The 24,752-nt window shown below is 40.1% G+C and overlaps 1 protein-coding gene across 4 annotated transcripts in view; it reads left to right on the top strand.

Moving 5' to 3' along the window:
* The first annotated feature begins 223 nt into the window (after positions 1 to 223).
* The window catches only part of PHACTR1 (phosphatase and actin regulator 1), a 523,468-nt gene continuing 498,939 nt past the window's right edge, over positions 224 to 24,752 (top strand). Inside the window, exons 1-2 of one of the 4 annotated variants that reach the window (XM_070405716.1) lie at positions 224 to 386; positions 2,142 to 2,321. In XM_070405716.1, the coding sequence (XP_070261817.1) occupies positions 2,192 to 2,321 (130 nt within the window). In that variant the 5' untranslated portion in view covers positions 224 to 386; positions 2,142 to 2,191. Of the gene's footprint in view, positions 387 to 927; positions 1,010 to 1,056; positions 1,203 to 2,141; positions 2,322 to 24,752 lie in introns of those variants that run through there. The other 3 variants (XM_070405720.1, XM_070405717.1, XM_070405718.1) reach the window with 3 other exon arrangements.

Here is a 24,752-nt window from a genome sequence, read left to right as displayed (position 1 = left end):
CCCAACCCCTACCCAGGCAACCATCGTGATTAAAAAGTACTCCACACCTTGGAGAACCGAGGAGACATGAGCATAATTTTAAATGCAAATTAAATTGAGGGGGTAGTGGAGAGAACACATAAAAGACAGTAAAACAAAACCTTTCAATTTTCTTAAATTAGCAGCCTAATGTGTTTTAAAGAACAGCTCCACTCAGATCTCTTTTAGGGGTTGCATTTCATCACAATATAAAATGGGCAAATCCATCACCTTGCTCTGCTCAGTGCTCTTGAATTGGGATTGAAGGGAAAATTAGAAGCTGTTCCCTTGGGCTTGCAGGCTCGGCATCGCGCATAGCTTTGCTTTATGCTCTGTGATGTCCTGTTGAAAGGGGCCAACAAGTGCTGGTGAGTACCTGCTAACTTTAAGACTCTTCCTTTCATACATCTTTTTGGCTTTCCTTTCTTTTGGCGGGGGGTGAGGGGAGCTCACAAAAGATCTATGATATAATGCTTCTTTTAAAAGCTGGGAAATTTCAAACAGCTTTTTAAGCGTCTTCCAGTGACTGATTCACAGAAGGCAAGAGAGTTATTTTCAGCCTAGATGCCGATGGCTGATGTTTGAAATTATTATAGCAGGAGAATGTTTAACATGAACTAGCTGAAAATGACCTGTCCCTATCATTCTAGACAGCATTAGGGTAAGAACTGGTGCCCCTAACAATTGCTAGACAACTTTCTTATCACATTAACTATTTAATCATGTAATTCTGTTTTAATTTCAAGTCAAACTGGGACTTGGAGCTATAAAAATATATTAAACCAAAACCATTTTTTAAATGACTAAGACACTTCTCTGCAAAAGAGATGGGCGGGGACAGGGAGATGCAGAATGGACCCACGTGATGGTTACATATAGATTTTAATGGGGATGGTTTTCTGCCAAAGTTTTACACAGGAAACCGGTCATTTTCTTCTTTCACAATAGAGGATACAGGAGACGGAGGCTGGCGTCACCTTCTGTTGCTAAGGTAACGTGCTCTGGCCGTTTTATCCGATAAAACAAGTCCAGTGGATGGTATACATTATTCATTGCTGTAATAAGCAAACAATCAAAACTGTTTACTTCCACCGGGAATATTTAGTGAGATCAAAGACTCTGGCTGAAATTGCTCCTGCTTTTATTGCCGGCAGCTAGCCCTTGGTTTTCTTTTTCTTTTTGCAGTAAGTATGATTTGCTGTTGGGGTACCTTTGGGTATTTGTTAAAGTTTCCTCTTACTGGACTAGAAAGAGAAATAGCTGGATTAGCCTTCTGAACTTGATTTTAATGACTCTGTCTTGTTGATTCTTTCCAAAAGCATCTTGCAGAAATAGAGTAGTTCATTTGTGCAAGTGTCAGGGAAAGGCTAATATGCTCGAAGGCACCCACCGGGCTGAATGTTTTGTAGTGAAGTGTACAGTATTAGCTTCCTGACAGGCTGGTGCAGATAATATTATGGGGATCGTTGTAATTCTGAAATAATTGTCACTGCTCTACAGACCAGAATTCTTCCTTAACAGCAGCCCATGCCAGGGGTGAGCAGGTAATAATGCTGTAGCACTTTGTAAAATGTACCGAGGGAATCGCTATAAAGGAAGGGATTCAAGGCGTTTTACAGCAAACATGTCAGCATGTGCCATAAATGCAAAGCATCTATAAGCAGAGGCTCTGGTTCCCAGGCAATTCCTGCTGCTCAAGGGGAATCAGAGCTCCCTGGATTAACTGAGGATCAGTACTACGAAAGGCTGACACTTAATGATGCCATTTATCAGACAGACCTTTAGAAAATGGATAGCATATGAACTTAACAGTATCTTTTCCAGTTAATATACAACAAGGAAAGACTGGTATGTTATCTCTCTTTAGCCTGGATCATCTGTTTTTCCTGAGTGGGATAGAGGACTTTAAATGAATGTTGGTTAAATGTGGCATTTTCTCACACAAGAGGAAAGCTATGTTGAAGGGTGTTTTTAGAATTGGATGTCAGTCAAATAATGGGATATTCAAATGAGATAATTTAAATATATGTGTACATATATACTTATAATATAAATGCATATTTGAGACTTTTAAAATCTATTTAACAGTTTAAAGTACTGTGATTTTTTTCCCTCTTTCATAGGCAAACAAGTGACTATTGTGTCTTAAAACTCTGTTTTTGAAACATCAAGGATGGATTATCCCAAAATGGATTATTTTCTGGATGTCGACTCTGCTCACAGATTCTTGGATGTTGAGTCGGCTCACAGACTTTTGGATGTCGAGTCGGCTCAAAGATTCTTCTACAGTCAAGGAGCTCAAGGTAATACATAAAATGGGAGAAAGCGAGGAAAGCATAAGTTTGAAAGGCATCCCGGATGCTTCCGGCCTCCACCCCTCTGATAGGGCTGCGTTTGCAGGCACTGCACTTGCAGAGATCTAGGGCACCCTGGCCTACCTGACTGAAATCCAGCTGCAATAGAGGCTCCTGAGCTAAGCCTCTAGCTTTGCAGCTGCCTTGTCTATTTTAGATGAATGCAGCCACTGCCTCAAGGAATTACCAGCACACTTTGGGGCAGTAGGAAACATACCTGTTGTGAAGTGCTACTGATGTGTACATTTTTATTACGTGCTTCAAGATGGTCAGTTAGGCTCCAGTTTACTCGGTCTCCTGTTCAAGGGTGCAGTTAGAATGTTTTCCCACCACATTTCATATTTTCTTTTTTCCACGGAATAGTTAGGGTGTTCACTCAAAGCAACCTGATGCTGGGCATATCCCAAATGGTGCAACAGAAGCTCCGAGGAGAAGGGCAATGCCTGTATTCGTAATAGGAGTGTGGTTGGATTCTTGGAAGTCACAAGGCAGAGCTGAGAGGGAAATGCTGTTTTGATAATGCTGGCTTGTTTCACGTTTAGGTTGTCAAGTACTTCACACAGAGCACTGATAATAGTCTGCCCTGGCTTTCCAAGTGCTGTCTTCTAAATTGATTTTACCTTGCTCTCAAGCCAATTTCTCATGGCAGCCTTGAGGGCTTGCAAGATTCTTCCTTCTCTGTTTTCATTTTTCTGGGCATGACCCAGTCTTCTTAAAGTCAAGAGGGCTTGGAATTTATCTGGTTTATCTGTTTGTGTCAGTGCACCCATCAGCAGAGCCTAAATCCACAGAAGTGATCTAATAGCTAGCTCTGTTCATTCCTCTGCTGTAGGCAATTAGCACTGCTACTCTCCACCCCTTAAAAAGACATGAGGATGTTACTGAGGTAGGAAAAGGATAAGAGACTGACCAGGACCTTCAGCCTCCTCTGGGTCTGCAAGTCAGAAGATGCTAGAAGGAGATGGAGAATGGAAGACTAAAGGGAAAGGGCGCTGAGGCAGGGCTCAATGCCACCTCCAGACCCGGGGTAAACGTTGCTGGGTCTGGTCCATTCAGTGTGTAAGAGAGAATAATGTTCGGTGGTGGAGTGACCCCCCTGAGCTGCATGACTGTTGGCAGGACAAGAGGAGGAGAGTGGCAGATAATTGACGATAATAAACGTGCCCACTTCGCCTTGCAGTTTAAGGATTTAAGGAGACTTAGCTGTGGATTTTTACGGAAGGAAAAAAGGCAGGATGTGGGAGTCTCAGAGGATCTTCAGGCAGCCTGGTGGCTGTTGGCAGATGGCGCTGGGGGTGGAGTGGTCAGAATTGTCACCATCAGTGACTGGTTTAGCACTAGAGTTGGAATGACTAGAAAATGTATGGGAAGTGGTAGCATAAGCTACTGCTGCTTTCAGATATCACATTCATTTTAGGGGAATCAGAATGATGTTTCAAGCAAAGAAGTTTGGACTTGTAGTAAGGGTGGAGGTTCCCTAAACATCATCTAGGTCTATTTCCAAAAATCCCGGACTTCCTGAGTCAGAAATCCAGGTGTAAAGCTTAGGAGTTTGAATTTGAAGCAAGAGCTCCGATGATGATGACCAGGGCAGCACATTTAAGAAGCCATCCATCCAGTCTGGCTTCTCTCTCTTCACCCTGAACAGGACCGCCCTCCTGTCTTAGCGGCAGGGTAATGCCGTGGTCCAGGGTAACAGCCTGGACCCTGACAGCCCAGGTTCAAATCTTGGGACTGCCACTGTGAAGCGGGGCCAAGTAACCGCTTCTGCAAATAACAGTGCCTAGTTTGTAAGTTCTTAAGTGTATTAATGAGGTAAGATTTTAAGGTGCTTAAACAGTTTTTGCAACACAGGGAATGTTATACATAAGTAAATCAATAAAAGAAACATCTCTGGCAAAAGGCCATCTCTGTCCTGTTTGAAATGTCACAAGGAAGCCACCACCTTTCAAACAAATGAGGTCTGGCAGGAGTTTCACTTCTTATTTTGAGTAAAGTTTTTTAAGTAAATGTTAAGATACATTGATCATTTTCTTCCCTCATCAAAACATAACTTAGAGAAAAACTGAAAAATGGTAACATTCTGGCTTGGTACTCACCATCTACCTATCCCTTCTTTCCCTTGAAAGAGCCCCTTTTCCTTCTAACACCTCATCCAGAGCCTCGCCACCTAGGACTGGGCAGCCCCAGAGTCTCCGTTCCGGGCCCCTGTGGCCTCTATAATGCAGCTGGTCACCGCACTGCTCCAGCCCCTCTACACCGGCTTCCTTCCACTCCGCACAGGTTCCACAGTCTTTCCTGGATAACAAGCCCCTTGGCCTGATGAATGGCTCCAAGTGATGGGCAGAGGCCTGGGGGCCGTGGCTTGTACCCCTGTCTTTCTGACCCAAATGTCCATGCTTTAGAGCGATGGCTAACGCCCACCTCTTACCCCTGGCAAGGCTCTGAGGACCAGTGGAAGGGGGGCAGCATGGTGGCTGGCTCTTGAGAAAGGCATTTGAGGCCATTCGGGCCTTGTGCTGCTGCTGAATCACAGCGTGCGGTGCTCTCTCCTAGGTCAGCCCCACTCAGGAACAGAGGGACGTCCGTAAGGCCAAGTAGCCCCATTGCGGGAGACGTGGGATGTGATCAGCTAAACTAGAGTGCGATTATTACCTTTTGAGTTGTCTACTCTAGAGCTCATGCAAATACTTCTAAAGGTGAAAGCAAGAAAATATGAGTTTCATTTCCTATATTACCATTCTTGTACCAATTTATTTACAGATTGATAAACTTCTTGGAAACCAACCGCTTCTTTATTAATTACGTGCAAAACGGTTATCCAAAGCAACAGTCCCAGAATTGTAATGTTTTAGTCCCTATTATAGTTTTTCAATTATTCTTGTAAAGTGGTAAGTGCTTGTCCCTAAGAAGAGGCTGTTTCTAGCTAGTTAAGAGCAAGAAGAATCCAGGAAGGTGAGAAGAGAAAAGAAGGAAAAAGCTATTCATTCTCTCGTGGGACAGATCCTCCTGGATGTCCTAGAGATTTTCAAGTCAGTCATCTGTGCTGCTGAGTAGCACAACTTGTTATTGTCTCCCACCTTCACTTTTCCTTGGTTTGACCCTGAGGCCGGAGGATGAGCCCAGGTCTCCAGGGATTCTGCTTTGAAGCATGCTATGTCTCAGAGAACAGAAAAACGCCTAGATCACTTGTGCATCCCCTCGGTGAAGGATTAATCTGTGGGTGTTGTGTCCACAGTAAATCCTGCTCACACAGAGGGAGTTCTTTGAATGTCCCCATTAACTCTGGAGGAGATGCTGGAGGTGGAAGATGCACAGGGCATACAGATCAGCCATATGTTGACATCACATCAGCTGAGTTCACCCATCTGTCAGGTTCTGACAATGATATCTCACATACTCAGCTTCAGGCTCTAATTTATTTTACTGAACAATTGAACTGGGAGGGGAGTCATATTATAAAATCACAAAATTAGCATCACCGGATTTTCAGGTTGAAATGGACATTTTGGATCAGTGGTTCTCTTGGCCCCTCCCTAAACCAAGTGAAATAAATCTGTGAGGGCTGGGCCCAGGTCCCAGTGCCCCGTTTTCAGCAAGCGCTGGGTTATCTTGATGAGCACTGACCGTTGAGAACCGCTGTTGTGGATCATTAATCACTTCCTACACAGAGTGCAGTCCAGGCTAGCAGCATCAGCTTCACCTGCCAGCTGGTTATAAATGCAGAATCTCGGGCCCCACCCCAGACCTAGAGAAGCATTATCTGCATCTTAACAAGATTGCCAGGTTATTTATGTTAAGTTGGAGAAGCAAAGATAGAATCCAGTGCACATTAGAAAGAGCTGACAAGCTTTTATGAACTCAAGGCTGGAGTCCCACAGCAGACCAATAGACTCATTCTTTGGAGGAGAGCCCCAAACCTGAGAATGTTTTTAATTGTCCTCGGTGATTCAAATGTCCAAACTGGGCTGAGAACTGCTGACCTCCCATTTTATGGAAAAGGAGGTTTTAGCATAGTGGTTCTCAACCTTCCTAGTGCCGCAACCCTTTAATACAGTTCCTCATGTTGTGGTGACCCCCAATTTCATTGTTACAAATTGAACATAATTAAAGCATAGTGACTAATCACAAAAACAATATGTAATTATATATGTGTTTTCTGATGGTCTTAGGCGACCCCTGTGAGAGGGTCGTTCAACCCCCAAAGGGGTCGTGACCCACAGGTTGAGAACCGTTGTCTTAGCATATCATGCAGATATTCTTACCTGAGTATCTTTATCTCCCAGGTTTTTCCTTTTAAATGAATCCAAACCATTGGAAAGGTTCAAATTGAGTTGTTTTCTTTGTTTGTTTGTTTGTGTGTGTGTGTCTGCGTGTGTGTGTGTGTGTGTGTTTAAAGGATTGGACTATATATCTGTGCTGTACTATTTATTGTATCCATTAATCCAGAAAGAAATTTTGGGAAAGAGGAATTATGGTGCTCATTTTGCAGTTTAGAAAAGACTACACATGTAAAGAGAAGCAGAGCCAGCATTTGAATTCAAGTACAGCATATACGATTCCAACAACCCCACAGGAAATGAAGGTAACATTCATGACCGAATTACAGGACTGGAGATGCTGAAGTTCAGAGTGGTTCGGCCACATGCCCAAATCACACAGCTTATAATGAGAAGGTGAAAACTAGAACCAGATCTCTTCTCACCACACACATCTCTGTCCTTCCCACTGTGCTAGGTTTCTCTTTTAAAAGGCCATCAAAACCCTTAGACATTTACATTACCTTCAAAAAGGAAAACATATTAAAATAGAGCAAATTGACTGAAGTCACAAGGCAATCAAATTTATGACTCCTCTCACAATTCCCCCTCTTTTATCATTTTAAATAATTTTAAATAATTCTTGGCATTAGAACCAGGTGCTATAGTCATTGTGACTTCATCAAAATACATGTTTTCTGTCATCTCTATTGTCTTGTTCAACAAAGGGAAATGCCAGTTTTGACAACTGATGAATGCCACAGTGAGCAGCTAAGAGTCTCTTCAAGTTGCATTTGGAAGTAGAGAGGAATTCATCTAAACCCCCTTTCAACCATTTCTCCCCACTCCCCAACTGCCTCCCGGCTCTACCTTTAGCCTAGGCTGTCAAATCTGACAGAACAGCTGGTTTTTCCACCTTTAGCTTTAACTTCAATGTATTCTCAAGCTAAACTCTAAACCTTTGGGACTTCTTCAAAGGGCCCCAAAAGACCAAGACGTTTGGAAGCACTTAATTATTTGCAAAGCATTGCCAACAGTCAACCTCACAGAATGTGTTCATGCTATTTTCTTTCTTGTGCTTACTACAAGACCCAGCCCCGATGTCACCTCCTCTGTGAAGCCTTGCCTAACTTCTCCAGGCCTCTCTTTCCAAGCCTTTTGTCCAGACTTTATTGCAGCCATTATCATACTGAATTATTCTGCTTTCACTACTTATTAGATGCATGAGCTCACACAAATGGTTTCACTTCTCCAAGCCTCAGGGTTCCAATCAAAATGGATATAATGCTAGCTCTGAATGTATAGAAGTTTTTGAGAATTAAGGGAATTATGCCTATTAAGTGTTTAGGACATTCTTCATTATCATTGGTTAGTTATTGATGCTATTGTTTTATTATTACTTAGGTGTCTGTTACCTACCAAGATCATGATAATCTCCTTAAATGTCATTTTTCTGGGTGCCTGGTGCCATCTCTGATATACAGTAGAAGCATTAAGATTTATCAAATGTGTCTATTGAACTGAAGGAAAGGAACTGCTTAAATCTACATTACAAAGAGAGACTTGGGATTCAAGGAAAGGACTTCTTAAGACCTTTAAAAAACTACATCTTTAGTTGAAAACAGAGAGTCTCTTAAGGCCAAAGGGAGGGACAGGTAAAAATAATTTTCAAATACATAGAGATGCAGGAAACAGCAGAAGGTCATCAACTCTTCAACATCTCATATAAAACAGAAGAAATTTAAGAATCAAAAGCAATAACAGAATATAGCAGGAGGGAACTAGTATACTGTTGCTGAGAATTAACCTTTTAAAATGTATTTCCAGGGATCCCCGAATAGCGCCCTTTTATAAAAGCTTTTTTTTTTTAAAATATATTTTATTGATTTTTTATGGAGAGGAAGGGAGAGAGATAGAGAATTAGAAACATCGATGAGAGAGAAACATCGACCAGCTGCCTCCTGCACATCTCCTACTGGGGATGTGCCCGCAAGCCAGGTACATGCCCTTGACCGGAATCGAACCTGGCACCTTTCAGTCCGCAGGCCAACGCTCTATCCACTGAGCCAAACCGGTTTCGGCTATAAAAGCTTTTTAATATACAATAGTCTGTGAAGACTGAGTTTTTATTCTGCCTAAAAGTAAATGTATGGAAGAGGTGACCACTTGATGTTTGCTCTGATGAACCTAACTGAGATCAATTCAAAAGCTGTTCTGAATATGTTCAGGAAACCAGCTCTGAGCTACACCTTAGTTGAGATCCCTTTTCCTTTCCTTCTTTAGATCTGGCCTGCCTGGTCCAGTTCTTACAATTCTTGGCTGATTAATCCTCAAACCAGCTAGCATTCGCTCTCCTGCTTCTGACCAGACTCAAAAGGAGGTGGCCGTAGGTACCCCTAGAAGCCCCACACCTAAGACGTGCACTTTGAGCACAACTCACTGCAAGCCTGGCCATGGTGTTTCTAGGAGCCTTGCTGAGCAGGGCCTGGTTAATTCTGATCAGTAGTATACCAGTTCCTTCTCTGTGTCTTTCATATAATGGTCATAGATGTAGCTCATATCTGAATTTGCAGATCTAATTTGCTCCATAAGGACGGAGGTGGGAACAGTGATTGCAAAGCCACTGGATCCTGTTTGGGGCATGATTGCCAATTGGGTTATAACCCTTTGCGTTCACCAGTCTCGTGTGCTCCCACTTGCCCCTCAGAGTCCTGCTACAACCTTCACAGCAAAACCAGCCACATCTTCTCTGTGCCCTCGTGGTCATGCCCTAACCATGCAGTTTACATGTAATCACACTGTTCCCAGACCCTTGTCTCCATGAAGTGCTTCAGAGGACACTTCTCTGATAGTTGACAGCCTTGTTTGCATGGTGCTTAAGTCGTCATCCGCAATGAAGACCTGTTTTATTGGTCTTTGATTTTTTTCTCTGTAACTCTAGCCAGGAAGCAGCTCGCTGTGCTTCACTCACGGATGACAAGCTTAACTACCAAGCCTTCCTTCCTAACCTCCCACACACTCCCTTTTAGACCTCTAATTGCTCACACCCAGGCTCTCCAAACCGGTGTTTAATACAGGGAACATTTTGTGTGCAAAAGAGGGTGAAAGCAGATCAGAAGGAAAAAATATTGTGCAGCTAGGCAGCCTGCCAATTCCATCCATATGTAGATGGCCATGAAACCCAGCCGCCCATTTCTGGAGTGTGCCCCTGAAACAGTACATGGAGTCACATTCTTGCTACGGACAATTCATTGGCAACTGGCCTTCTGATGCCCCTCATGCCTTTGCCCCCAGCAAACATCTGCTGTGTCACATATTGTGATTCAGGGCTCAGATGTAAAGTAGGGCTTGAAGTAAAGAGGAAAAGAGACAGAAGATGAGAGAATAAGAGACAGAGAGGAAGAAAAGCATATGAAAATACAAAGAAATAATTCCAATCAATTAATAACTCCTACTCTCACATAAGACATATGAGAGAGTGGATTAATGATGCAGCCACACACAGCATAAACAATTTGCAGGTACTTGGGAAAGAATTCTCACTCCTCATTTGCCCAAATAAATCTGCTCCAACCTCAAAATGCTCAGAACCATGCTCTGTGCCTGAGCTGGCAGAGGCAAGGATAGGGAGTCTAGTGCATCAAAATCAGCCCATGGCTGATACCACTTTTTATATTTCAAATAATATCTCAGTAAACAGTCAGACCCACACACTCATAATACCACTGAATGAATATTGGTGTTAAATTAGATTTCAGAAATTCTAGTACTGAATAGATAGATTATTTTACAGATCTTTGTATCATTTTTGTAAAAGCAAAATGTGGTAAAATTAAACTACTTGGAAAAAAATTGAAAAAGTCGAACTTATGCATTTATTTTAATATTTTTATATTTTCTGTCACTTTCATACACATTCACATTTTACAAAGTTGCAATTATGGCATATAAAAAATTGGGAGTAGAAACGAAATTTCTTCCAGAACTGGGTAAAAAATGTCGCAGTGTTTTAGGGCTTGGACTTCAAAGTAGTCAAACTACGATTTCCCCTCTTTAGCTTGTGACATCAGGAAGGCTATTTGACCTCTCTTTGCCTCACTTTTTCCTTTTGAATGCAAATGATAATACTGTGTTCTTAACCCAAAGGGTTATTTTGAAGATTAAATGAAACAAAATAACATTTCACAAACTGCAGTACAATTTATGATTTTTCAGGTAATACATGAACTCTTTTATAATAATGTATTTTTTCTCATTGTGTTTTAGAAAAATATAAATGCAAAGCATTTAATTGCAATATAAAATCTATAACTAGACCTCATATGGGCTACTTAGAACAAGGGGTAAAATAAGCTGACTAAAGTCCATTTAAGGAAAAACAATAAGTAAATAATAATGCAGAAGGCAGATGTAGCAAAATCCATACAAGTGATACAGGGATGACTAAAGTTTGGGAACCAATAAATATAAACTAGCAAAATGCCATGTACCTAATGTGTAATCAATAAGTGTTAGCTCTTATATTGATTCTATTTTAATTTTTTCAAGCCTCAGAGGAAATTGGCAGAGCCTCAGCTTCCCTGAGAGACACCCCCACTCCTGTCCCATTTCTTATCTCCTTTGCTTCCATTTATTCCTAATTCAAATGTCTAGACCAGCGATTTTCAACTGGTGTGCCACACAAATTTTTACACCATTTAATACCAGACTATTTAGTCCTGGGCACTGACCTCTTTTCCCTTAGGTTGTCAAATAAAAAAATGGCAACAGCCGTCCAGTGTAAATGTATCCAAATTATATCTTTTTAAAAAATCAGATCAGTTAAAATGTGATATATTTGTGGCATGCCACAACATTTTAGTATTACTTTATGTGTGCCCTGAGGTGGAAAATGCTGAAAATCGCTGGTTTAGACCCTTTGGAAATGTGAGATAGTCTTAACACACAAGAAAAAGCATCAAAACTTTGAGTTTTAAAATAAAATTGCTGACAAATCTGAAAAGAATCCTCTTTAAAGTTCTACTGCTGGGGATTTTTTCCCCAGTCTCTTAAAACATTACCTAAACTGTACTGATCTCTGAATTTACAACAAACTAGTTTATCAGAAAGTGGCTTCCTGGTAGTAACATAAATGAGTCAGCATTTACCTAGAAATGAGGAAATAGATTTGGAAGAATTCACATTAAATCATAGTTCTCTTCATTAAAAAAAAAAATGATTCCTTAAGAAAAACATGGTAATGTGAAGAAAGCAACATCAGAAATACCTGGGATATAATTCTATTCCAACCATTAAGCAGCCTTGTGACTGGCCTTTGTTTCCCCATTTGCAAAATGATAACAAATGCAGTAGTATTATTATGAGGATGAATGATATAAAGTATTAAATGTAGATAGATAGTAGCATCTCAGTAAAAATTGAAGGAATGAATAAATTGCCACAATAAAAGAGGAAAAACATTCATTAAGTAACTGTTGTCTTCAGGAAGCTCAGGCAATCTCATACAACAAAAAGTGCTCCAATAGAAGCAAAAACAGGATATAAATGGGGAAAGGAAAGAATTCAGACAATTCTTTATGGAGGAGTTGATGTCTAAGCTTCATCCTGGAGTTCACACAATAGTGGGGCACTTCTTGCAGGAAAAGCCAGCGTGTATGTGTCTCTCTAAAAGCAATTCAGTATGACTGGATCATCAAGTGCAAGCAGGTGAAGGTGATACCTGAAGATGGAGAAGAGGTGAGTTCAGGGAAAGAGACCTTGAGCACCAGATTAAAAAAAAAATGAACAAACACAGTAGAAAGAGACTCATAGGTACAGACTGATGGTTGTCAGAGTGGGGGAGGGGAGTTTGGGAGACTGGATGAAAAAGGTGAAGGGATAAAAAAAAAATACTAATTGGTGGCAACTTTATAGGGATGTAAAGTATAGCATGGGGAATACAGTCAGTAATATTGTAGTACCTATGCATGGTGCCAGGCGGGTGCTGGAAATATCAGGGGACCACTTTATAAAGTATATGATTGTCTATATATGATGTACACCTGAAATCAATATAAAATAATATTGAATGTAAACTGTAACTGGGAAAAAAAAGAATTTTTTAATCTATTAATAGGAAACAGAATATTTGAAGGGGTTTTAAAGCTGAAAGAGAATCCCTAGGACAGTTGTTCCCAAACCTGTTATAGGTCAGAAATGCACAATCTACAGCCTCATACCTGGTGTACTGATCAGAATCTTGGGCAGTCAGGTGTGATAATCTGGGTTTTTCTTATCTTTAAAAGGTTGTTTTGTTTTATTTTTACAGTAGATAATATGAGGTTTGGAATTTGAGACCCATTGACTAGTCTAAATCTTTACTTTTATAGATGAAGAATATAGAGCCCAGAGAACTAAATGAATGAAATGGAAGAAAAATCCAAAATTATATTAATTTACAATTCACTATTTGTTAAACACTAACCATGTGCTGGGGATTCAAATTCAAAATAAACAAATCCCCTGGCCTCAAGGAATTAACCATCTAATGTAGAGATAGATAAACAAATCAATAATTTCTGTTTCAAAAGATAAATGCTGGGAGAATGTTCCCACTGGGAGTTTTGTAAGCACAGATGAGGGCATCTGAATCAGGCAAAGACATGTTAATGTGTGTATATGTGTTGGGAAGGGAGTTCAATGCATTTCCAAGTTAGTGTCCAAGAGGAGATGCCACTTAATCTGCTTTTAAGTTAGACTTAGGCAGGAAATGGCATGGGATAAGGCATGAACATATCTATATATATAAAAAGCCAGTGACCAGAATGCCATAAAGACCAGAAAGACCAGTTGCTATGACACCCACCACAGCCAGTGAACTGGCTGGATCAGGGGGTGGGACTGGCCACCCAACCTCCTATGGCCCCTTCCCCCAGCCGGCCTGCCCCTGATCAGACTCTTCCACCTAGATCAAGGGTGGGGTGGCTGGCCCACAGCCCCTCCCCATGGCTGGCCCCACCCCCAATGGGATCCTCCCACCCCAATTGGCCTGCAGCCCCTCCTGCCAGCCAGCTCCAACCCCCGTTCAGCCCTCTCCACCCCAAAAGGGAGTGGGGCTGGCAGCCAACCTCCCATGGCCCCTCCCCTGGCTGCTGACCCCTGATCACCCCCACACACACAACCCATTCAAGGGTGGGGCCGGCTGGCCCACCACCCACAGCCCCTCTCCATAGCCCCTCCCCCCCACCATCACCTCCTCCCAACAGGCCCAGCCCCGATCCGCCCCGATCCTCCCCGATTGGGGCTGGGCCAGCCGGACCCCACCCTTTCACAAATTTGTGCACTGGGCCTCTAGTTAAGAGTATAATACAGGATTGGGTGAAAGTAGGTTTATAGTTGTAAGTACAGGAAACACTGAGTTTATTCTTAAATTATTATTTATTATTTACTAGAGGCCCGGTACACAAAAATTTGTGCACTCGGGGGGGGGAGGCGTCCCTCAGCCCAGCCTGCGCCCATTCACAGTCCAGGACCCCTTGGGGGATGTCCACCTGTCGACTTAGGCCCACTCCCCAGGGGATCAGGCCTAAGTTTGCAGTCAGGCATCCTTCTGGAAGCCAGGGAGCCCTCAGGGGATGTCCGACTAAAGGCTTAGGCCCCCAAGGGATCAGGTCTAAACCGTTAGTTGGACATTCTTAGTGCTGCCACAGAGATGGGAGAGGCTCCTGCCACCACCACTGCACTGGCCAGCCATGAGCCAGCTTCTGGCTGAGTGGCACTCCCCGTATGGAAGTGCACTGACCACCAGGGGGCAGCTCCTGCATTGAGCATCTGCCCCCTGGTGGCCAGTGCGCATCATGGCAACTGGTCATTCTGCCATTCAGTCAATGTGCATATTAGCCTTTTATTATTATTATTGTATAGGATTGTATTAATTTCCATATGAATAACTGTAAGTCTGCTTTTGCCCACCCCATATATTAGAGGAATTCTATACATGTTCCAGAATGAGAGGTACCTTGTAGGTATGGGGAATAGCAAGCAAAGAGACTAGAATAATATGTAAGACTTTGTGTTCCCAACTAAGGAATTCCAAATCTGATACTGAATCTAATAATCTACTAATACAGAAGAGATCTGTTGTCAGAGCAGTTTTTATCAGAACACAAATATGGAGAACAGATTGGAGAGAGTAATATTAGAGGCAAAGAGAACTATTGGGAAGCTAGTGCAGGACCCCAGCCAGAAGTAAAGATAGCATGAAAAGGGATATGACGGGTGAATTTGTCAGGAAAGAGGGTCCATTGACATACTTTCTGTGGATTATATCGTGGTAGGGTGAGAAGACAGGAGGTGAGAGAGGAGGTATTTTGAATAATGTCCAAATGGTTTCTTGGACCCACTGGATGGATAATTGACCTGTTCACTAAAAGAGGAAATTGGAAGAAAACCAGGATGGAGGAAGGAAAAAGATAAAGTCAAATTTAGAATATTTTTAATTTGGAGACCCTATAGAATATCCAAGCATAGATTACCAGTTAGAGAATAAGTTCTATAGGCGTCAAGTTTGGTATAGAGATCTTGGAAAACCATCCACGCTATTGTGTGCCTTGGTAATTTCTAAAATAATTTCACTAGTGTGTTTTATATCTGCCTCTGAATATGTAGTTCACTGAGCCTTTAATATTCCTCTCATATTATTTAGAGGATTGAGAGATTGTTAAAAAACACACATTTATTTTCTAAATTAAAAATCTTCACTATAAATACAGTATTTTCTCGCTAGCACTGGTACTTAAAATCAATATCCCACTTGAAATATTTAAATGACCCAAACATTTGAAGGCACCAACATTATTTCTAATTCTGGCGTGTTTTTTCACTAGAAATAAAATTCCGAGTTATCATTTATGAGATCATCTAAAGAACACAAGTTTATTGTTTTTTAATCTCAATGCACCTCAATCACTTTACAGAACTTATAGGCTGTCACAGAATGTGGCAAAGGAAGAAGGAAAAAAGAGACTCAGATATAGCTAATTAAAAATAGACGTTACTTTTCTTTTGAACCTACACAGTAAGAATTTTCTCTTCCATTTAGTTGATTATGCACTATTTAGTTATTGAACTTGATAGATGACAGGCAGAGAAAAAAACTACTTGGCTTAGCCTAATTTGATCCTTATATCTGGAAAAACAAGACCACACTCAAAACATCATACTGCAAGGCTGATTTTTACATTAGCCCTGTATCCTATGCTAGCTCAATAACCTGGAGGTGTATAAAAGTTGCAAAAGGAAATGTGAGTGAGAAGAGGATTCACATTTATGTGCCAGGGTCTTGGTATTTATTATCTCATTTAGTCCTGGAAAAGAAAATTTGTGAAGTACTTATTATTATCCCCTTTTACAGAAGTAATCCATGTTTCCAATAATCAAGTAACTTCCCAAGCTCACACAGCTATTAGAAATGGAGCCAGACTTACAATCTTAAACCTTTTGATTCTTCCTACTTCATTATAGTTCTATATTATATTGACAACTATGACAATATTAAAAAATTGTGTGGACATACATGGCTCATTTATTTCCACACATTCCAAGATAGAATGTCTCAATATTATAAGGACCCCAGATATAATATGGCAATGGAGTTGCTTTGTGTATTACTTTTAGGTCCACATCCTTAAAGTAATTTTTTACTTTCATCTATTTTGGAAGCTATCACTGTGGGATGGTTGTTCCTTTCCTCTAAGTTAGGTCATGGTAGAGGGAGGTAATCTGCCTAAGTGTTTATGAGAGCTTCATATGATACTTATAACTTGCTTTCCCCTCTCACTATTGATGTAACACATAACAGCTATACAAGACTTAGAAAATATAGAAAAACAACAAAACTCAACTATAACCATCATCTAAAAATAGGGATTCTTGCCCTGGCCAGGTAGCTCAGTTGATTAGAGAATTGTTCTAATACACCCAATACATCAAAGTTCAGGTCCCAGTCAAGGCACATACAAGAATGCATAAATAAGTGAAACAACAAATCAATCTCTCTCTCTCAAAAAAAAATAAGTAAATAAGTAATAGGTATCTTTACAACCTGGTAAATATTCTTATATTATTTTTATACACATGGGCACACACATACATATTCTTTTAACCTAAATCAAGCCCTTCAGATTGATTACTTTTAATTTTCTGTCTTAACAGCAAAAATAAATAAAATCTTCATATATTGGGGTAGTTGATTTTAACTGATATAGGAAATAGTCAAATACAATTTGGGCTGAGAGAGAGATATCCCATGCTTTGTTTTGGCCCAAAGAGTTAATGGTCTTTGCCAGCTGGGTTAATGGTCTGGGACCTGTTCTGCTATTGTTTACTAGACAGAGTCTCTGACTCATAACCTATGATCTGATCACTATATGATCAAGTCATCCAAAGACACAATAGAACACAAATAAAATATCTACTGAATCTATATTGAGCCAGCCTTCTTCTTAGCAACATACACGTAAGAATTTTTGTGTTTTCCTCCCATTCACAACCACCATATATTTTTATTCTTATTATAACCATATAAAACACTTTATTACATACCAAGAGCAAGTGCCCAGATCTTTTTAATATTGCATTGATTAGTATACTTTCTATAATAATAGAACATTAGAATCAGAAGGGACTTCATTCAACTGGCTCATTTTACAGGTGATAAAACTGAGACACAAAAGAAAGGAAAAGCAGAAATACAAAACATATACCAGAAGCTATACATGTTTATTTTATTCAAAATTACAAATTTATGAGTAAAATATGATTGCCCCAATTTATAGGAAATTAAGACTCATTGAGATTTCACATCTATGAAGAGGTAGAGTCAGGATTCAAACATGAGTCGTGCCGACTCAGCTTTCCCCTAAAACAACCTGGTTTTCTAGAAAGAGGTGACTTATCTAAACTAGATAGTAGAAGGTGGCAGATCAAGAGCTAGAATCCCATCTTATATTACCTAGTCTAATAACTCTACATTCTGTTGTTGTACAGGAGGCTCAAATGGGATTCAAGCCCATGGTCTTTGCTTCTAAGATCAAATTGCAAGTAACAAGGCCCAGCAGTTTGCCACACAAAGATATGTTCAAGTTTATGCCACCCTTTTGTACATTGAACATAAATTACAAATATTTTTTTTAATATATTTTATTGATTTTCCACAGAGAGGAAGGGAGAGGGATTAGAGAGCCAGAAACATCGATGAGAGAGAAACATTGATCAGCTGCCTCCTGCACACCCTCCACTGGGGATGTGCCCGCAACCAAGGTACATGCCCTTGACTGGAATCGAACCTGGGACCCTTCAGTCCGCAGGCCGACGCTTCATCCACCGAGCCAAACCAGTTAGGGCAAATTACAAATATTAAAACCTCTAGATTTCAAAGTACAGCATTAAATTACAGCAACTATATTGAAATCAATCATGTAGAAAATACAAAATTAAAATGAATAAAGTTTAACATTACCTGACTATTAAACCAGATTGGAAAAATGACTTGTATATCTTAACCAGGCATGTTCAACATTTACTAAATAATGGAAAGCTGTTTGGGTTTATGTCCAACTCAGTTCAACATACAAAGCCTGAAATACAGTTCCCTTTCTAGCATTTTTTAACAGCCAGCCTCCAGCCACTCTGCACAGTATCCACTTTAAGAAGCTGAGAAGAAGGAAACAACGAACATTTGTTGTCCGCCTACCATTTGTCAAGCTCTGTGTTAGGTGTTTTACATTTATTATATAATGTTTTATCCTCCAAAGGCCCAGTGAGATGGTTGATCTTATTTCTAGCTTACATATAAGGAAACAAGAGCTTGGAGAGCTTACTGACTTTTTTCAAATATCTAATAAGCATTAAACTTGGGAATTATGCCAAGGTTTAATTTCACAGTGACAGCCTTAGTTGGAGCTGGCCAGTAACAATAGTTTTAACACAATACATCTTTATTGGGACTTTGTGAATCCTCATAAACCCTAAGGCATATGTACTATGCAGTCCCATCTTATAGATGCACAAGAGGTTGGTGACTTGCATGAAATCACACAACTATTAAATGTGGAATATGAGTACTAACTCAGGAAGGCTAACCTCAAAGTCTGTGCAGTTAACATTTATTTCATTCTGTCTGGAAGGATATTAATAATGCACATTATAGTGTTTATATATTCATACAAGGTGGACATTACAAAGTGCCACAGATGGACAGAGATAAAGAAAAAAGAAAGGTACTGCATCCTCACAGTTTTGCTGCATTGAGGATAGGAATAAAAACCCTCCAGCCACAGAGGATGGGCAGAGTTTAGACATGCAAAGATGAGAGGAAGAGGAAAAGAAAGGTTTTCCAGTGGAAAGATTTGTACTGTCATTTGATGATGTTTGTTCAATTTTTGTGTAGATCTTCTGCCTTAAAATTTGTTAATTGATCCATAAAACTGGCTAATATTTGGATTTTATGATAGTCATAGATAGCATCTAAGCATTCATGGTTCGTGCTTTGAGTCCATTGAGAACCTATGAGTATTACTTATCTAGTGCTGCATATCCAATTACCCCCAAACATTATCCTGCAGTTTCTTTAGGTCAGGAATTAGAGTGTCTTAGCTGGGTGGTTCTGGCTCGGGTCTGAAGTGGCAGTCAAGATGTTGGCTAAGATTGCATCATCCAGATTCTTGACAGGGGATTCCAAGGTGGCTCACAGATGTTGTGCTTGGCAAGAGGTCTCAATTCCTTGCCATGTGAGCCTCTCTGGCATCTTGGGTGTGTCCATGTCATTGCAGGTGGCTCCTCCCAGAACAAGACATACAAAGTGAATGCCAGGTAGAAGTCACAGTGTATTTTATGAGCCTCATTTGGAATGACTCACCATCATTTCTACCGTATTCCACTAGTCACAGAGAATAAGCTTGTTTCAATATGGGAGGGGACATCACATGTATAAATACCAAGAGTTGGGAATCATTGTGGACCATTGGAGGCTGGCTACCATCACATACAAGTTTTTGCAGGAGCAGAATTTTTAAAAGATAAACAGAAAACATGGCTCCTAAATTTGAACATGTTTTGCTACTCTATTTTATACCTTTAAGTGGTTTTTAAATTAGGCAAAATTTTACATAAATCAATATGTAGTCCCTCTGGGGGAGAAGTCGCTATGCCAATTTTAGGGTAGCTATTAAATAGTCTGGCATTATCCAGGCATCAATTTGAAGAAAGCTAGGTATTCAAGCCTTAAAGGAAGAATCAGAACAAAGTAAATGTTAGACCCACATTGTGATAGGGAACAGAGCTGGCCTGCATGCCCAAGCATGGAACCATCTCTTCAGGAAGCCACACCTTAGGTATGGCTGCACAAGTTGTGGACTTCAGGTCCATTAATTCTATTCACATAGACTATGATCTGAGTGGTGTAGTCCTAAAGTTGCACAGCACAAAGACCTAAATTAGGCAGTAGGAACACTGGGGAGCTGCAGTACCAGGCAACAACGGTAAAAGCAAGGCAGTCATCCCCTTTCCTTTGTGGACCCCACAAAATTAATAATATAGGAAAAGGAATTAATATCAAAAAGTTGCTCCTTTAATGACAGGTTTAGGCAGAGAGCACTACGATATACCAATAACAATTCCTCAGATTCTTGGTTCTCTAGCAAAGTATTCATATGTATAGGAAAGAAAAAACATCTCAATGGCTCCATACTAAATGTAGTTGTAATATAAAGTCCAAACGCCTTTTTGGAATGTTTTTGCTAAACCATTTAAGATATGCAAGTTAGTACTGCGATCTTATTGGTTTGATATTGTAGTTAATATTCATCTTCATCATTTACATTTTCTATTTTCTACATGAATTATTTGGAATATATCACTGTAATCAGTGACATCATACTGGTGACATTAATTGTGAGGTGTAAAGGTCCTTATATATTTTAGTTCATGTTAGATATGCAAAATGGTAATATATGTGATTAATTCATCTGTATAGCCAACATTCTTAATCTGTTCTACTCTACTATACCAGATTCAATTTTTAACAAAAGCTTAAAGACCTTTCACGTAAATGCAGACAGAGTACCCTTCAGATCTATACTGTAATTATCCAAGCTTTTGGAGATGCCCGACAATGATAATTTTTCAGAAATTTTTGCAAATTCTCCTAAATAAAAAAAAAAAATTACTGGTACTTTTTAACTTTTAAGAATTTAAAACTTATAGAAAAGTGACAAATTTACCTATTTATAGTGTTTTGCCCCTTTGCTTATCATTTGCTATCTCTTGTCTTTATCTTCCCGTCTATCTATCTATCTATCTATCTATCTATCTATCTATCTATCGAGGATTGTAAAAGTGTTTATGTAGAGATAGAAGAAGAAAGAGACAGAAAGGAACAAGAAAGGAAAGGAGAGAGAGAATATACATGTGTGATTGTGTGTGTTTGGTTTATTTATTTATTTACTTATTTATTTTGATCTTGTTTTTAAAATATGTTTTTATTTATTTTAGAGAGAGAGGAAGGGAAAGGGATAGAGAGAGAGGGAGAGAAACATTCATGTGAAAAAGAAACATTGATTGGCTGCCTCCTGCACACCCCCTACTAGGGATCAAGCCTGCAACATACTAGTAGGCATGTACTCTGACCTGGAATTGAACTGGCACAGAATGACACCCAACCAACTAAGCTACACTGGCCAGGACCAAGAAGGTTCTTTACAGCACTTTTCCCCTGTAGGGCAGGATCCAGTCTAGGGTCAGTTCAGGATCCTTCTAGGTCAGATGCCCTTTTCTTTCTGTTATCTGTAAATTTCCACAGCCTTAATTTGTCTTTTAGAACACTGACATTTTTTTTAAAGAATATGTCCCCTCCCTGGCTTTAATAGATCATTCTTACTTTAATGTTGTGTGATGTTTTTTCCTCATAGTTTGACTCAGGTTATGCTGGGATACTCCAAAGGTGAACTTTAACACCATGAAAATACCCTTTTGATCAAAATACCCCCCTAGAGTTGGCATCCATTATTGATTCTTGCTTGATTTTAACCATGATGGTTGCAAAATGGTGATTTTGTAACTCCAGCATCCCTCTGCACTGACTGGCCAGCCCTGGCTTTCTACTCTAAGCAAGAGCCTGCCCACCCCTCTTCTGTATTTATTTATTTAGATATTTACCCATTTATTATGTTTTATCCATTTATTATTTATTACTAAAAAATACCTATTACTAATGGTTTATAATTTATTAGTGGATTTAATTGCTTCTGTACTCCAATTGTCCCAGATTTGGCCAATATTAGCCCCTTTAAGCTAACTCCTGTGTTCTTGTCACATTCTTCCTTTGGGGGAAAATAAAGTGATGTTTTGTTTCTGGCATATCAAGAAGCCTACTGTCATCATTTTTTATTTATTTGTCATATACATTTCCCATCTATTTATTTGTTATTATTAATGTAGCCCAGAATGGTGGGAGCAGAATATTTAAAAGATCATGGTTATAAATGAGATATGATGATAGCCTAAAAGTAAGTCTGAGACAGAAAAAAACTTACAGAATTTTAGCATAGTGGAATGTTGATATTCACAAACATGACCCAATTTATTAAAAAACTAGAGGCCCGATGCACAAAATTCATGCCAGAGTAGGCCTTCCTTCCCCTGGCTGCTGGCACCGGCTTCCCTCTGGCACCGGGGACCCGGGCTTCCCTCACAGTTCTGGCTTCGTCCAGAAGGATGGAAGGATATCCAGAGGGATGCCCGGTCTAATTAGCATATTATGCTTTTTATTATTATAGATTATTTAAATTAAATTTATTATGGATAATAGTATGGTTTTGTAAATAATTGGTACTTAAGTGCAATAATTCTCACTTTTTTGTGCATTTTAATAAGCTGGAAGGTTTATTTTACTTTTAAAAAAAGAGCTTGTGCTTTTATTTTTAAATTGATAATGATTGGTATCAAATAACTATGATCCTTACATATTATGATATTCTCCAGGACACATATATTTGCTTACAAAAATTATGTAACAGTTTTCTTTGTAAATATGCATCTAATGGTAACTAGCAAATTTTTATTAAAGTTAAGCATAATATAATTTTACTTTTAGTGGTATATAACATATGTAGATGATGTGAACAAACATACAATGTAAAATTTTGTGAACTTTTATGAAAGTAATCATCTTTTTTAAAAGGTGTAACTACCACCCAGATCAAGATACAGAATATTTGCTACATCCAAAATGGATCCCTTGTGCACCTTCTAAGACAATATCTCTCTAATCAAATTTCCATTGTTGTACTAATATATTAGCTTTTCTCTTTCTTTTTTTTTTTGAATTAAATCTTTATTGTTCAGATTACATTTGTTCCTCTTCCCCCCCCCCATAACTCCCCTCCTTCCAGTTCCCGCCCCACCCTCCGCCCTCACTCCCCACCCACTGTCCTCATCCATAGGTGCACGATTTTTGTCCAGTCTCTTCCCGCATCTCCCATTCCCCTTTCCCCCGCAAGAATAGTCAGTCCATTCCCCTTTCTATGTCTCTGATTCATTATAATCACCAGTTCATTCTGTACATCAGATTATTTATTCACTTGATTCTTAGATTCACTTGTTGATAGATGCATGTTTGTTGTTCACAATTTGTATCTTTACCTTTTTCTTCTTCCTCTTCTTAAAGGACACCTTTCAGCATTTCGTATAATACTGGTTTAGTGGTGATGAACTCCTTTAGCTTTTCCTTATCTGTGAAGCTCTTTATCTGACCTTCAATTCTGAATGATAGCTTTGCTGGATAAAGTAATCTTGGTTGTAGGTTCTTGCTATTCATCACTTTGAATATTTCTTGCCACTCCCTTCTGGCCTGCAAAGTTTCTGTTGAGAAATCAGCTGACAGTCGTATGGTTACTCCCTTGTAGGTAACTGACTTTCTTTCTCTTGCTGCTTTTAAGATTCTCTTTGTCTTTTGCTCTTGGCATTTTAATTATGATGCATCTTGGTGTGGTCCTCTTTGGATTCCTTTTGTTTGGGGTTCTCTGCGCTTCTAGGACCTCTAACTCCATTTCTTTCACCAGGTGGGGGAAGTTTTCTGCCATTATTTCTTCAAATAGGTTTTCAATATCTTGCTGTCTCTCATCTTCTGGCACTCCTATTATTCTGATATTAGTCCGCTTGAAACTGTCCCAGAGGCTCCTTACACTATCTTCACACTTTCGGATTCTTTTTTCATTTTGCTTTTCTGGTTGGGTGTTTTTTGCTTCTTCGCATTTCAATTCTTTGGCTTGATTCTTGCACTCCTCTGGTCTGCTATTGGGTATAACATTCTTTATTTCAGTCCGTGTATGCTTAATTTCTAGTTTCTTTATAGTAGCATCGAGGGTCTCATTAGTTTTCGTGAGGCTCTGCTCAAGTTTATTGCAAGCCCTCAAAATTGCGTTTTTTAGCTCCATATCCTCCATTTCTGTCATGTTTTTTTGTCTCCGCATCTTTTATGCTTTCTTGGTGCACCCCCTTGTGGTCTTTGTGTGCAGTCTTGTTCTAGTTAAGCCTTAATTGTTGTAGTTAATGCTAGAGGGATTTGACCACCAGGCCGACTGGCTGTGAGAATCAGCTGTGTGGAAAACTTCTGTCCTCTGGGGAGGTGCTAATCTAGCCTTTGCCTGAGGCGATCAGGCAAATGGCTCAGTGCAGGGCTTGGGCAGGGAGGGATCAACAGGGCGGGCGGAGGGAGCAGTTATGGCTGCTCTCAGTACGTCCCCAGGGGCTCTGCCTCTCTGTCCCAGCAACCGCTGCAAACCTCGGAGGGATCGTAGCCAGACAGTCCTGCTTCTCCCGTTTGAGTCTGGGTCCCTAGAGACTCGCCCGGATCTGGAGCTCAGAGTCTGCTACTCCCTCCTGATTGAAAACTACAACGGCGCCCTCAGCCACCAGCCCGTTTTGTGCGCGCACCCCAGTACCTTTAAATTTTCCACACTGCACCTCCTCTGAGCCTCCTAATGCTGTTGTCTTTGCTTCTAGTTGAAGAGTCTCTCCTCAGCCAGCCTTCCTGTGGTTCTGGGTGATGTCCATTCCGTCTTTTAGTTGTATTTTTGAAGTGGTT

Source organism: Myotis yumanensis, unplaced genomic scaffold, assembly GCF_028538775.1.
Source record: "Myotis yumanensis isolate MYYU_CA2020_CCGP unplaced genomic scaffold, mMyoYum1.0.hap1 SCAF_2, whole genome shotgun sequence".
Taxonomy (NCBI): Eukaryota; Metazoa; Chordata; class Mammalia; order Chiroptera; family Vespertilionidae; genus Myotis; species Myotis yumanensis.
This window is presented reverse-complemented; position numbering and strand designations above follow the sequence as displayed.